The sequence below is a fragment of the Galleria mellonella genome, unplaced genomic scaffold, assembly GCF_026898425.1.
Source record: "Galleria mellonella isolate WM207_F2 unplaced genomic scaffold, CSIRO_AGI_GalMel_v1 utg171, whole genome shotgun sequence".
NCBI lineage: Eukaryota > Metazoa > Arthropoda > Insecta > Lepidoptera > Pyralidae > Galleria > Galleria mellonella.
This window is the reverse complement of record NW_026442014.1, coordinates 2,817,881-2,833,053: the sequence shown is the minus strand read 5'-3', so window position 1 is coordinate 2,833,053 and position 15,173 is coordinate 2,817,881. Positions and strand designations below refer to the sequence as shown.

Here is a 15,173-nt window from a genome sequence, read left to right as displayed (position 1 = left end):
CAGATCATAACCACAAAATGGAAAGGTATTTTGTGCTACATTGGAGAGGTAGACAAAGCAGTAATAGCTATATGAACCAGTATAGTTTCAGTATATAGCCTTTGTTTAAACATCAACCCATATAATCTTCTGTATAAGTATTTTCGTATTGTAATTAAAGTAGGTAGGTAGCTCGGCGTTGTCTATGTAATTCCGTTAGTCAAACACCAAAGATGTAATTTGCGACAGAATTGTTTCTGAGGGAATTGAAAAATTCCAATTTATTTTCGGGTGAAATTACAGGTACGTACGTGATGAGATTACAGGTATATATTATCTACCTATATACTATATTATCTATATATTTTTATTTTTATTTATCCGCAATTGAGTCGCTGTTGGTCAATTGAAATAAATCTACATTCTTTGTATTTTAATTTTTTGTCTGTAACATGGCTCAAACTAGGATAGTTTTACTGCATCGAAATTTTAATTTGGAGGATTTTCAGGAAAGTCATTATAAAAATTTTAATTGTACTGAACAATTAAAATTTTTGACAATAAAAATAAAGACAGTATTTTTGATAGCTCTTTTTCTTTTCATGTGTGCTTTCTTCCGTAACACATAATTTGTGTCTACCTAGATTGTGTCCCGCAAAAAAACCGATTTCAACTGTGACAATCTAAAAATTAAACTACTAAATCGATTTTGATAAAATTTGTAATGATCAAATCTGTAAGTATATCCTTTCACATAAAATAAAGAATTTTCCAAATAGGATTAGAAATGACGAAGTTATGAGGCAACAAATATAAAAAAAAGATTAGAGAACTGACTTTTTAAAAAAAAAATGCTATAGTACACGTTTTACCTATACTTACAGCAGACACCAGTCTCTCACAATACAGATTTCCTATACTTCACTGTATCTTAAAAGTGATTACTATTTACTTCTAAAACGCAGCTAGTTGGCAAGAGCTCCAACGACAATAGCTCGTCCCTTAAGTAATGAATAAAAGAATGAACTATTTACTGTCTTATGTGAAGGGTAAATACATATAACGATAAATTGCTATGTAAGTAGATTTTGTAACATCAAAAATAGTTCAGTAGTCGCACATTTAGTTTTCATATAGATTGAAATATTTTCATCATTTATCTCTAAGTCTGTATATAGTATTTATTTATTTAATTCTTTATTGCACCAAAATTATAAAAATAAACAATAACATATAAACTAATCAACTGAAATACAGTAGCATGAAGTACAAGTTAAAATATACATATGAAGGTACAAAAGGCGGTCTTAGTTAGACCATGCTTTGGATATAAATATTAACTCTCTCAGAGTTTATCAACCCTAAAATTGATTTCAGTTCATCAATTTACACTATCATATCAAGCGAACACTCATTCGTTCTTTACCCCTTTTTCTTGTGTAAACTTACTGAGATATTTTGTTATTCGGCTGCTTATGTGTTTTGTAGAATAACCTAAAAATGCTTGTTTATGCTGAAAGACTTCCCGCAGATCATTCTTTCGGGTTCGAAAGCGTGGAGTTACCCTGTAAGGATCTCAAAAAATATTTTCATACTACATCTATCTCCATAATCTCCATCACGTATTCCGTGGAAATAAATGAGCGGATTTGCCACAAGGGTGGACAGTTCGTAAGCAAAATTAATTTTAATGAAACAAATTTTAATAGGAAAAAAAAATCATCTGTTGCTAAATGAACTTTATTGATTAATCGAGAGTCAACTCTTGTATGATTCTTAAAGTTTTGTTTCTAATCCAGCCTCATGGTCGGTCGAAAGTTATACTTTGCCCTAAATTACTTAAATTACTATCAGACAGATATTGAACGATGGGAAATGCCGCTTCAGGCGCAAAAATGTTGATGGGATTATTCAGCTCCCGCCGATAACCTTTTGGGGCGTGAAATCATTTCATTTTTATAGCATTTGTACGAATCTCAGTGCTTCACATAATGTACAAGCATGATGCAGTCAAAATATCATTATTTTGATGTACGATAAGAGAACGAACATTTCCTCGCATGTTTCCGTGGTACACTGAACAAGACTGTAAGCTTCCTATACTGGAACCATTGACCTTTCTAATATGACTTTCAAATGTTGACGTTGGCGTATGGCCTCGATATTTAGTTCGTAAATTACAGGAGTTTTTGTGGGACAAATTATATACAGGATAGAATTGAAAGTATTAAGATCCTGTCAGAAGAATGTCCTGTCAATGGAACTGAAAGTTTTTTTCGAAATAATGGCTTGAAAAGTGAGAAAAAAATTTAAAGCTTGTGTACTATTGATATTTTTTACTTTTTTTTAGGACTCTAATACGGTTTTTATCAATAGATTTAATATTGTTTTTTGTTAATTTGTTGAAACATGACGATAGTTTTTCAAGATGTCGGAAGAAATCAAGTCGATCAAGTCAAAAATCAAGTCAACATAACTAATTTAATATTTAAAAAAAAATATACAAATTATATGGTGCTTGGAAAGCTATTGAAACGGACACAATAGTAATATTATTAATCGCTCCACAATGACACCATATTGTCTCCTCATTGCACCTGTGCGAAGTCAGGATAGGTCGCTTATATACTATAAATACTTTATTATTTGAGTTTGAAATAAGGCTTCTGTGAAACAATTATAATAATTTCAAAAGTGTACGAAGGAATACAGTCAGTAATCATTAATAATTGTTAAATAACTTGATCTATCTAAAGACTTTATATTATTTCACATAAAACGTTGGCTTTGAATTTCTTAAAACCTTATTATTCTGTTTGCATATTTAGATAAAGAATTATTATCCCACTCGGAGAGAGGAACTTTTATAAAAATTCTACAAAAATGTACTTGACATTAAATCCTTTACCTGTCCTTAGAATGAACAGGATAAACTTGGTAAATTAAATTCGCCCGAGAAATTATCATCTTTTTTTATGGCCTCAGGTCATTCTTCACTAACGTAATATTGTTACACTCCACGTTTTTTCCTCGACCCATTTATTTAATTCTTAATTAAGAAGGGAAAATGCTCGTCTTTTTAGTTGTAGCGTATAGCCTTTGTATGTTTATCCAATTGTGAGCTGAACGTCGTTTCTCCCGGTGCGTTCTAATTTGACAAGGGTTTTATACTGTTTAGGCGATACTGTTGATGTTTGGCACTTGAAATTTCTCGTCTTTTTATTTGTTCGTTGTCTTATCTGTTTAGCCTTTGTATGTTTATTTAAGCATGAGCATTGATTCTATGTATCGTTATTCGACAAGGTTTTTAACGATACTACTGATCTTTGGCATTTGAAACTTCAATAGAAATTCAAAGTTTCAAGTGGTTTTCGAGTCTAGATTTACCCATTATTTAGTCAGCGTAGCCGAGATAAAAGTAATAGCCTATTTCTTATTGTTCTCCTTGCCAAATCACTACTACATGTAACCTCAATTTCATAACGATTAGCTGAAGCGCTAAGAAGTGACATAACAAATTCACATTCATTTGTAAATTTATAATATTAACTAGGATTAAGTAAATAAGCATATTAAAATAAAAAAAATAGATTATATAAATAGATTTTAGATAGATTTTTAAGATATATCAAAAATGACAGGAAGGTGTACTCGATACTAACTTGATGACGGCACCAGTTCGGATTTACTGCCGTATTAGTCACATACGAGTCATTTTGTTATTTTGAAACATTGAATTATATGTGCATATATGTTGCAAATTGATCTTGCTAAATTCTATAAATAAAATACACAGAATGTTATAAATATTGTTTTTGTTAATAAGAGTTTTTTTAGATATATTTTAGCTTATTGAATGATAAACTGTTTTAGATTTTTCATTTGATAGTGTAATATAGCTCTAAGAAAGGTTTTCGAAATACAGGAACAAGAATAACGTATTGGTTTTCGTGCGAATGAAATAGTAGATTTTTAGTTAGAAATACGAAAAAAAAATTAGGACTTTATACTTACATGATAAAAATTCTACTCATTCGAACAAAGCAATTCGCGTCAGAACTGGAACGTTTCCGGGTCCTCAGAGAAATAAATTCTCGCGTACTAAATAAGTCTGGTAAGACCGAAGTCAAACCCACCGTGCAGTTAAGAAAAAATAAGTCATGTTATGTTAGTTATGCCATTATATGTAGCAGTATGATTCCATTACATAGTCGTGCCATAATGGTGAGAGCGAGAATCCTCTAAAATAAAATTTGCCCATTAAAAGCTCCCGGCCGTGCGTTGATGAATTACCGGGACACTTTCCTTTGAGTATTCAAATAATATATTCATTTAAAGTGCCAACGCCGAGGATGGTCTCTGAGGCCCATTCTCAAAATGGGGGTTTAATTACAGCTTGCACGGGGGCGTCATTCTTTCATGAAATTCATTAAATATCAGTCCGACGGACGCCTGCTAATTGGCGAAGTAGTGGCGACTCCGCGTAAGGCCTGTCACCGGGCCACTCTCACCAATTAGCGGGATATTAAAGGAAATTAAACTCAATACTCCACAATTTACGCTTCTATTTCGTATGCGAACGTCTCTAAGTTCATTTTAAAACGCTAAAGGGGTCAAATTTCATAAATGTGAATTGCGTTCGTAATGTCATTTCATTTACTTCAAAGCAAGTGAATTTGCTTCCCTGAATAAGAATATTGTCACGATGATTTCATTACGTATTTCTCATAATGACATTGCTATATAATACTCAATTTGAGATGGTTCCACGGTGTTGAATTTCTGGTCTGTGATCAGGGAACAAGCGAGTTCGTAATTGAGTAAATGCAACCTTGAACTCTAAGGACGGGCATAAGCCACCTTTTTTAAATCTATCCTTATAAAAAGGGTAAATTGGGCAGAATAGATTTACGGGTGAATGCTATTAATATTGATAAAAGTCACGCAACAACAGCATTTCTTTAGTTGCCTACTGTGATACGAACAGACAAACATCTGTAACTGGACTATATATACTTCGGAACATTCAATTCTAAACCACAGATTAAATATTGTTTAAATAGCCCTAAGTCAATGTTCGTTTTTTAAATTGGATCAACTGTAGAGCACGTACTGTTAACATAATGTCTATACTGTGTTATTATATACTGTGATATATACCTTACTCACTTATACATAGTTGGTACTCGTATCATATTTTGTCGAAAGAGGGGTTAAGATCGTCGGTCATATATTAAAATATATTCATCAAAATGTTCCTTGAAATCAGGGTTGCCAGATGCGAATTTCGATTTTTACATAAACATTAAATTTTTTTTTTCCATATCAATACGATTTCTAGGACTTTCACCCAATTACAAACTTGTATCTTTTTTACACTACATTTTGAAAACGTTACTGAAACGTTACGTTAATTACGTTTTAAAAGAAACAGCTATTTCTTCCAGTTCTACATTTAGCTTTTCTTACCCTCTCTCTCTCCTCTCCTTCTCCTAAATGTCCTATATCACCCTCTGTTTTGTTATGAAGATAACAAAACATATATTTTATTGTATTTATATACGTCTACATAGTTTACAAATACTGACAAGTCCAAAAAATACACACTTTTACAAACAGAAAAAAAATACCTAATCTGGCAAGTGGCAACGCTTTGAAATTATACAAAGCTGGTTTGAACAACCGAGCTGACAGGATATCGCGTGTAATGTAAGTGTCTGTTAAAAAGGATGTTGTGGTGACACGAGAATGTTGCTTTCCAAAAAGTTGAAGCAATATTTCGAATATTTCTTTAAGTTCTATTGTGATATCTATTTTTATTATTATATTTATTTAGACCAAAATAACTGGTTTTGTCACACTTTAAGTCGATTTTTTTTGTGCGACACAATCTTTAATTACCATCATTAATTTCTATTGAGACGGACTTTTTCTTCTTGCCTTTTCCTCGTTTGGAGCCGGCATAATGTTTTTTATTCCATTCATTTCTATTTGCAATCATCTCGTTAACTCCTTTTCTGACCCTCTCATCTATCACAGTCCATTCATCTCTTACTGGATCTTCTTTTACACAATCAGATTACAACAAATTATATTTAATAATAAAACCACTTGTAAGTGTATTACGTGCAGATTGTAGCGGACTATAGTTAATATAATGAAACCGTTCATTTCGTGGCACAGCACTAGTGAGATATCGACTCGTATCGATCTGGCAGTTTGGCAACGGTTACAGTCGGTGCCATGTCGGCCGTATACGTCATCGATAATGGTGGGTACATACTACAGCATAACAACGAAAAGAGCAAAGATACAATGAACTTTTTTTAATGGGTGTAAACGGAACCCCGTCTACGCTATCGGTGTAAGGGACAATAGGTGAGGATGAAATCAAAATGCTCATCGTGACAACGTTAACAAGAATTATCCACACGGATTTCCAAAAAGAACCGCGTGTAGATCGATCTGATAGAGTATATCTAACAATCACTAACAATCTCTTTCCTTACCAAAAAAAGAAAGTATTTGTCTGTTCCATTTCTTACTATCCAAATTCGAATTCATTCGGTTTGTATGTCTCGTTAGTGAAGCATTCTCTAAGACAAGAGTCTCCTTGTCTTAAGATTTGCAGGTATCTAATAAAAAAGGCGTAACTTTTTGCTTGATGCAATGTTACATAAATTCGCTTACTGCAAAATCAAGCATCAAAGCGTTGAGTATCATACTCAAAGACGGTACATTGAGATCTTGAAGAAAATCTTAAATCTTGTTTTACAGCCACAGCTCTTGCACAGTATATATTTAAAATAGTTATAGTACTATTTCATATTTTCATTAATATTCATGACCTCCATGATGCAAAGGTAAGCAGTCACTTTGAGTAAAATAGGTCCTGGATTCCATTCTCGGTTTGGTTAGTTTAGAAAACGAATTTTTCTAAAATCTCAGGTTTTGGTATTTTGGATTGTGTGCCCAGATGTTCGTTGGTTCCTTATAACACAGGATGTCTTGGCTTGAGGATCAGTTACATTGGTGCGGTCGTGTGTCGTTTATTATTAGTTCAAGTGCTAGCAGTTCTAGTGCATTTTCACCTTTCAATTCTCAAGTAGTCGGTTTTGTCTATTGTTTTTTCCTTATAAAAAGATTGGTAATTCGATATAATGAATAATATATACATTAGTTTAGTGTGGTTTCAAAGTAATTTTCTCTCGTAAATGCTCAGGCTGTAGAATGAGCTTCCTACTGAAATTTTCCCTAGAGACTACAACATGGAGTTCTTCAAAAAGGGTATATTAATTTTTTAAGGCTCACGAGACAGTTCTAGTGTTGCAGGCGTCCATAGGCTTCAGTAACCGTTTACCATCAGACGGGCTGTATGCTTATACCCAACTTCGTGGTATAAAAAAAAAGTTTGGCTGCCATTGTTTTATAATCTTTGTGGACCCGAACAAATCATGTGTAAAAGTTCCGACAAATTTCCTTTCGGACGTAATATCAACACAGAAACCCTTTGAGGTTTCCGAGTATAGTTTCAATCGTAAACTACTGAGGTCCGGCCTATGGCCTCCCGGTCGTAACATATTGTTTTCACGTATTGTATTTCGTTATATTTTGTATTAGTATTAGTATTGCATATTAGTTTATGTTATGCTTTATAAGAAATATGTTAATGTAAATAGCCACAATTCCTGTTACAGTAATATAAAATGTAGCTATTAAGTAATGCAGAATACATAATCAAGTCTTTTTTTTATTTAAAATCATAGTGATTAATTTCAATGGGTATTGTCACGATGGACTAACTGACCTGCTTTCATCGTCACCTATCATCTTTCTCTGATGCCCTGCAAGCGTATACCGATAGGGCAGACGGGGTTACCATTCCATTATCATTATTTAAAAAAAAAACACAGTTTGGCTTTAGTGATGTTTTAAGAGAGACGCTTCTGCCAATCTCTCGACCAATAAGTTACCTTAGTTGTCTCTTACGACATCCACAGGAAAGAAAGGGGTAGCCTATTCTATTTTGGACGACACACACATGATCAAAGATATATCTGGGAGCACGTAAGTAATCGTGCCATTTTAAGGGTCAAAACAACGACTGGCAAACCCTATTGGCAAATACCAAAAATAAATGGCCCCCAGTCCTCGGAATGCAGGTGGCTTGAGACTATTTCTTATGGCAGTCTATGGGAGAAACCTCAGTAGTGGTTAGTTGACGGCTAATATGAATAAATGCGTGTAGAGGACTTTATAATAGTAACCTTCAGCACCGTGTAATATGAAGTTACGTTCAGTGAAATTGCTCGTCATGTATGCACTTAGTGAAGCAGATTCTGTATACAGGCCGTTTTTCGCTCTCCCAATAATAATCTAATTCGCTCAGAACGTAAGGTTCTCTTGCCTACTCGGTGCGCGTTGATGGTTATAAATATATTGGGACATCTTCATAGAATTTCCGTCCTTTGATATGTAAGTTTTATACGTTTATCACGTACATTGTATGGAGCGTTCAGTTTGTAAAGGTCTGTCGTTGAAGGGCAAGGGTGGGACCTTAAATTATATTTCATGGATATAGATTGGCTATGTAAGAGAAAGAAAACATAATAACGTATATATTAGAGCGAAATAGAAAAGTATTTATTTATTTATTTAACTCTTTATTGCATCATAAATACAGTAACATAAATACAGATTGAAATATACACATAAAGGTACAAAAGGCGGCCTAGTCGCTAGGGCAATCTCTAACAGACAACCTTTGGTTAAAGGAGAAAAGATAGAAGTGGGTAGGTGGCGAAAGAGTAATGATTTTTCGTGCATAAAATACAAAAACCTGTAATGCACAAAGTAGCATATTTTGCTACACAATATAAGCTCGAAGCTCATTTGGCGGACAAAATAAGTTCTAATTATTTTTACTCTTTCAAGTGGAATTTAAATAAGGTTTTAAAATAAGAATGGGTTCAGCTTTATTGGTAGAACACTTAGATTTCACAGTTAGATGGCATACCTCGGACACTTCATACAAAAACGCCACGATCCCTGCTTGTCACAACTACAGAAAAAAGTAACGTTTGTACATGTGGTCATGTGTGTGTAGTACGATTAGCGCTGAAAAATAGACTGGGTGCTGACACGTATTTGAGAGGGTTTAAGTCAGATCGCAGCGAGCCGCGAACTTATACTATTCTTATGGTATAACATAATTACATTATAATGTCCTCGACTAAATTAGTTAAGACAGGATTTAATAAGCCCAAAAACTCTTATTCTGCTTTTATTAGTTGGTCCTCACCTTTTGTTTGTGTATAAGTATAACTAACGTAGTGCCTTGTATTGGCGGTAGAGGCGGTGGCGGCGTGACCGTGGCGGCGCGATGAGCGCGGCCGCGCTCCGGACGGACGGCGCGGGCGACTCAACGCCCGGCTCCGACGTCGGCGAGCGCATCACGCGCCTCTTCCCCAAGTGCCGCCCCAAAAACATGCAGCACCAACACGACAGGTATAGGTACTACTGCTACTTCTTGTGTGAGGGTGTTGTCCCCTATCGTCAAGACTTTCTAAATCATTTGAGTTATACAAGACTATGAAATTGCAAAAAGAATATATTTATCACAATTTATTTTTTATTTCCATAACAGCTCGCGTAGTTATTTATTTATTATTAAAAAAAATATTTACCGATGATCATAATCATCAATATCAAGAAACGGATCTAGTTTTTCATTTTAGCTAATCTCATTGGAGCATTGAAGCTAATGACCTGGAGATAGTCACCCCCAGTGTTGAAGTCGGGCCAAAGGAGTTCGCTCCGAGGCCTCCTTCTGAGTTTTCCTTGGAGGGCTCAGAAGACCTGCATAGTAAGTGTAGTATACACAACTTCCGATTAGGTTGAAATTAGTTTTTCGAATTCTTAGCTCACAATCAAACATTTTCCAACTGAGCTGTCTTCCCGCCCGTATAAATCATAGGCTAGGCTTTGTCATGACTCGTAATAGATTGTGAGAACGGGCCTTTTGTTCGGCATACAGCGATACGTTGAATACATCCCCTGTTGGTAATTAGGTCTTTTTATTCATAATCTTCAATCATATTGGATCATAGTTTAGGCCTGCATTTATTATTCTAGCTTGTTGCCTATAGACTAGCAGACTGCAGTACAATCTGTCTGAAATTCAACAGTGGAATCCCTATTTTACTATCATTTATTTTGAATTATGTATATTAATAACTTAGATAGATTATAGGTGGTAGAGCCACGCTGTAATACCATATGGTATTGCAGCATGAATGGGCCGGCTCGACCGGGGAAGTACCACACCCTCACAGAATACCGACGCTAAGTGGCCGCACTTTTAGTGCGACCACATTCCGTATGGTGAGTGAGGGAGTCCGGAGGCCCATCCTATACCCATCCCCTTCCTTATCCTAAAATCCTCCCCCAACTCCGTCCCCCCATCTTTCAATACCATGGCAGTGGAATTTAAAAAAAATAACGTACCCCAGGGAGGTACCAGCAGCCATGTTGCTGGAGAATCCTCCCTCGAGCAACCACGCTCGGGCTGCCCTGCGTATTCTGGGGGGGGCAAAATTCCGCTCTATGGGACCAAGGGCAAACAGAGCAAGACTTCTGCGGCATCCCCTTTGCTCAATGTGAGCCTCTGTAATATTAGGGGAATTCATTCAAACCTGAACGCTGTCCACCACCACCTAGAAACGGCGCGGCCGGCATTGCTCTTCCTCACGGAGACACAGATATCCCCTCCTAACGAAACATCATACCTGACCTACCCGGGGTATAAGCTTGAACATTGTTTTGTTTCGCGTGCCGGTGTATGTGCGTATGTCAGAGAGGATATCTGCTGTCGACGCCTTGGGACTCTTGAAGGTACGGACCTGTCCATTCTATGGCTGCGCGTAGATTGCAATGACCATCCCCGCATCTATGCGTGCCTATACAGGTCCCACAGCGGTAACACTGAAACCGACCAACTTATTGAGCACGTCCAAATGGCTACAGATTCCCTGCTTGAGCAGATTCCTTCCGCTGAAGTCGTGATTGTTGGCGACTTTAATGCCCACCATGCCGAATGGCTTGGTTCGCGTACAACCGACTATGCGGGAAGATCTGTTCATGACTTTGCTTTGGCTTATGGTCTGACACAGCTTGTTTCCTCGCCTACGCGAATCCCTGATGTGTTGGACCATTCACCTTCACTGCTGGACCTTCTGCTGACCACCCACCCAGACAACTATGTGATCTCCGTCGAAGCCCCGCTTGGATCGTCGGATCACTGTTTGGTGCGGAGCGAAGTGCCTCTTACGAGTCCGACTCCACCTCGTTCTACGGGTAGACGTCGCATTTGGCACTACAGGTCGGCAGATTGGGATGAGATGCGGATTTTTTCGCATCTTACCCATGGAGGCAGGTTTGCTTCACACTGGATGATCCCGACGCCATTGCCGATTCCATTGCTGATGTGGTGCTTCAGGGAATGGAATTATTTATTCCTAACTCTGTGGTGCCCGTCGGCGGGAAATCCCAGCCCTGGTATGGAGCCTCCTGTAGAACAGCATCTCGTCTGAAACAGGAGTGCTTCCTAACCTGGGCTAAAGGTGTGGCGTCGCGAGATCCTAACACCAGTGCTCTTAAAAAGAAGTATAACTCTGCCTCTAGGTCCTTCAAAAGAGTTATAGCCACAGCGAAGTCAGAGCATATTAGTAGAATTGGCAAGAGATTGGCTAGTTTGCCCTCTGGGACTCGAGCTTTCTGGTCTCTTGCCAAAGCTGCACAAGGGAATTTCTGTAAGTCATCTTTTCCACCTTTGCGCAGGGAGGATGACTCGTTGGCCCAGAACGCTAAAGAAAAGGCCGATCTTCTTGGATCCATCTTTGCGTCAAACTCGACATTGGATGACGGGGAGAAACCACCACCGACCATCACGTGTTGTAGGAGCTCTATGCCTGACATTAAATTCACGCATAGCTCAGTGCGTAGAGCACTTTTCTCCCTCGAAATCCATAAGTCGAGTGGGCCTGATGGTATTCCTCCAATTGTGCTTAGGACGTGCGCACCAGAGTTGGCTCCGGTTCTTACGCGTCTTTTTCGGCTTAGCTACTCATCGGGCATAGTCCCAAAGTTTTGGAAGACTGCTCTGGTGCATCCGATCCCTAAAAAGGGAGATCGCTCAGATCTAGCTAACTATAGGCCCATAGCTATCACTTCCTTATTCTCGAAGGTTATGGAATCCATCATTAACCGTCAACTGCTCCGGTACCTAGAAGAGCACCGGCTGATCTGTGATCGCCAGTACGGCTTTCGACAGGGACGTTCGGCCGGTGATCTTTTAGCTTACTTAACACACCGATGGGCAGTGGCAATTGAGAGTAAGGGAGAGGCCTTAGCAGTTAGTCTGGATATTGCGAAGGCCTTTGATCGGGTGTGGCATAGAGCGCTGCTTTCAAAGCTACCTTCATTTGGGTTGCCTGCGAGACTGTGCATTTGGGTCGCCAGTTTTCTCAAGGAACGTAGCATTAAGGTCGTAGTCGACGGTGCATGCTCTGATTTAAAACCTTTGAATGCTGGTGTCCCGCAAGGCTGTGTACTATCTCCGACTCTGTTTCTTCTGCATATCAATGATATGTTACAGATAAGTAATATTCATTGCTATGCGGACGACAGTACAGGAGATACATTATATACCGGTCATGCAAAGATCTCGCGGGCACATACCGATGAGTGCCGGAATAGACTTGTGTCTGAAATCGAAACTTCACTCCATCAAGTTTCGATCTGGGGTGAACAAAATCTTGTCCAATTTAACCCCAAAAAGACACAAGTCTGCGCGTTTACCGCAAAAAAGACGCCGTTTGTCGTATCTCCTCACTTTCAGGGCACTTCCCTCGATAAAAAGTCAAGTCTAGGAATTCTGGGCGTTGATATATCTTGCGACGTCCAGTTTTGCGGTCATCTGGAGGAGAAGGCTAAGATAGCTTCCAAAAAGTTAGGAGTGCTCAATAGGGTGAGACGATATTTCATGCCAGAACACCGCCTGAAATTATATAAAGCCCAAGTCAGGCCGCATATGGAATACTGTTCTCACCTGTGGGCAGGAGCGCCACAGTACCAACTCCTTCCGTTAGACCGCATTCAAAGTCGGGCGGCTCGAATTATCGATAGTCAACGCCTTACTGTCCGACTTGACCCATTGAAACTGCGCAGAGATGTTGCATCTCTGTGCATCTTCTACCGAATTTATCATGGGGAGTGTTCTGAGGAATTGTTCGGATTGATACCTGCTGCTGATTTTCACCACCGTACAACCCGCCACAAACTAAAGTTTCATCCCAATCATCTGGACGAGTGGCGGTCTTCCACCGTGCGTTTTTCAAGGCACTTTCTTCCACGCACAACCATTCTTTGGAATCAACTTCCAGCAGCAGTATTTCCGAACCGATACGACAACATAACCTTCAAGAAAAGAGTATATTCCTTTTTAAAAGGCCGGCAGCACACCTGCAATGCCGCTGGTGTTGTGGGTGATCATGGGCGGCGGTAGTCACTTACCATCAGGTGAGCCGCATGCTCGTTTGCCCCCTGTGTTGTAAAAAAAAAAAAAAAAACCATTTTACAAAATTACTGTGTGTCACTTTTTCTATAGCGTGATAAACTAGAACTAGATCTGAGAACACGTATTTGAAAACGACTTGATCTAATTTAAAAATCCTCAAACGTGTTTATCACTATATGACGGAGCTCGTTAATATAATATTCCTTATTTTTCATTCCAGACTGAACTCCGGGCTGGAGGGGCGTGACATCAACAATGTCAATAACGTCTCCTCCGACGAGGAGCGGAACGACAGCCAGCTGGTTATACTCAACTCTAAAGGGGGAACTTATAAACTTAGAGATTCTAGGTAAGTTAATCTTTGGATGAAAATTTCTATGGTCGCCTGCAATACCAGTGTTTATCCTTATAATATGAAGATCCTGAACAGCATAATTTATGTGATATTTAATTATTCAAGCCGGAACATCAACCTTCAAGAACTGGTTCAAAAATAAGTTAGCCCTATGTAGACGAATTTGTACAGTTTCTTGCTCATGTACTGCTAAAAAGAAGCATAGCATCGATGTTTTTATATGGGTATACATAGTGTTAGACGTCCCTTGTTTAAAATTCCCGAAACTAATGTACGGGTATTATTGTCTTTTGTATCAGAAAATGCACTAGCCATTTTGTATTTAAAATGAAAGGACTATATACATAAACGTCAATTCAGGCGAGTTATATACAAAACTTCAACCAAAATACAGTAATTTTTAATTCATACATCACAAGTTAGTCGTTTGGAATTATTTTGTTTCATTCCACTACTATTCGTGTACGTATGATTGCCAATATTTAAGAATTAACTTTTAGTAAAAGTTCTATGACCTTCCATATTATTCACAATTTCTGACTATTATTCAGTCCACGTACATGTTGTGACATGTATTTCATCCCTAAACGAGGCATCTGACAAATTAATAGGCTGCTCTTGATCGTTCGGACCCCAAACTGTGAACTTGGATTTCCGCAAAATAACACCTAATTCAGTAAATGTTGATAGTAGCTGAATTGAAAATCTACAGTTCTGATTCCAAGAATGCGTTGTATTAAGTCAAAGGAAGTAAGTGGTTAAGGGCTATATTTCGTGGAAATATATGTATGATGGAAGTTTATATTTAACAATATAAGTCCAGCGAATGACTGAATAGATGATGTAGTGAATTGAAATCAAACAAAAAATCCAATTTGATTTTTACATGGAACATTTTTTACCAGGATTATAGAAATAGCGGGAGGTCGAGAACTGTATTCGCAGAGCCGGACGAAAGCGGTTCGTAAGCTAAGGCATAATAATACGCACAAACACAACTTGAGAAATAAAGTGCGTTCACTCAATAAAGACACCGTCGACTACGCGGATAATCATAGCAATGAAGTGAGTTTTTATTTTACTTTACTGAACTTTAAAATTTCTTACAGCTATCTTATTTTTATTTTAAACTAGCGACCCGCCCCGGCTTTGAATTAGAAATTCCATTAGAATCCTCTAAAATTATCAGTGTTTCTCTACTATATTATGCATGTATTATACATATAAACCTTCCTCTTGAATCACTCTATCTATTAAAAAAAA

At 37.8% G+C, this 15,173-nt stretch overlaps 1 protein-coding gene across 9 annotated transcripts in view; it reads left to right on the top strand.

Moving 5' to 3' along the window:
• Nucleotides 1-15,173, top strand: part of LOC113518482 (protein lin-10-like) — a 209,203-nt gene that overhangs the window by 165,440 nt on the left and 28,590 nt on the right. For 7 of the 9 annotated variants that reach the window (XM_052892958.1, XM_052892955.1, XM_052892957.1 and 4 more), the window contains 3 exons: nucleotides 9,332-9,492; nucleotides 13,776-13,904; nucleotides 14,816-14,975. In XM_052892958.1, coding sequence (XP_052748918.1) covers nucleotides 9,362-9,492; nucleotides 13,776-13,904; nucleotides 14,816-14,975 — 420 coding nt within the window. In that variant the 5' untranslated portion in view covers nucleotides 9,332-9,361. The remainder of the gene's footprint in view (nucleotides 1-9,331; nucleotides 9,493-13,775; nucleotides 13,905-14,815; nucleotides 14,976-15,173) is intronic. The other 2 variants (XM_052892956.1, XM_031913286.2) reach the window with 1 other exon arrangement.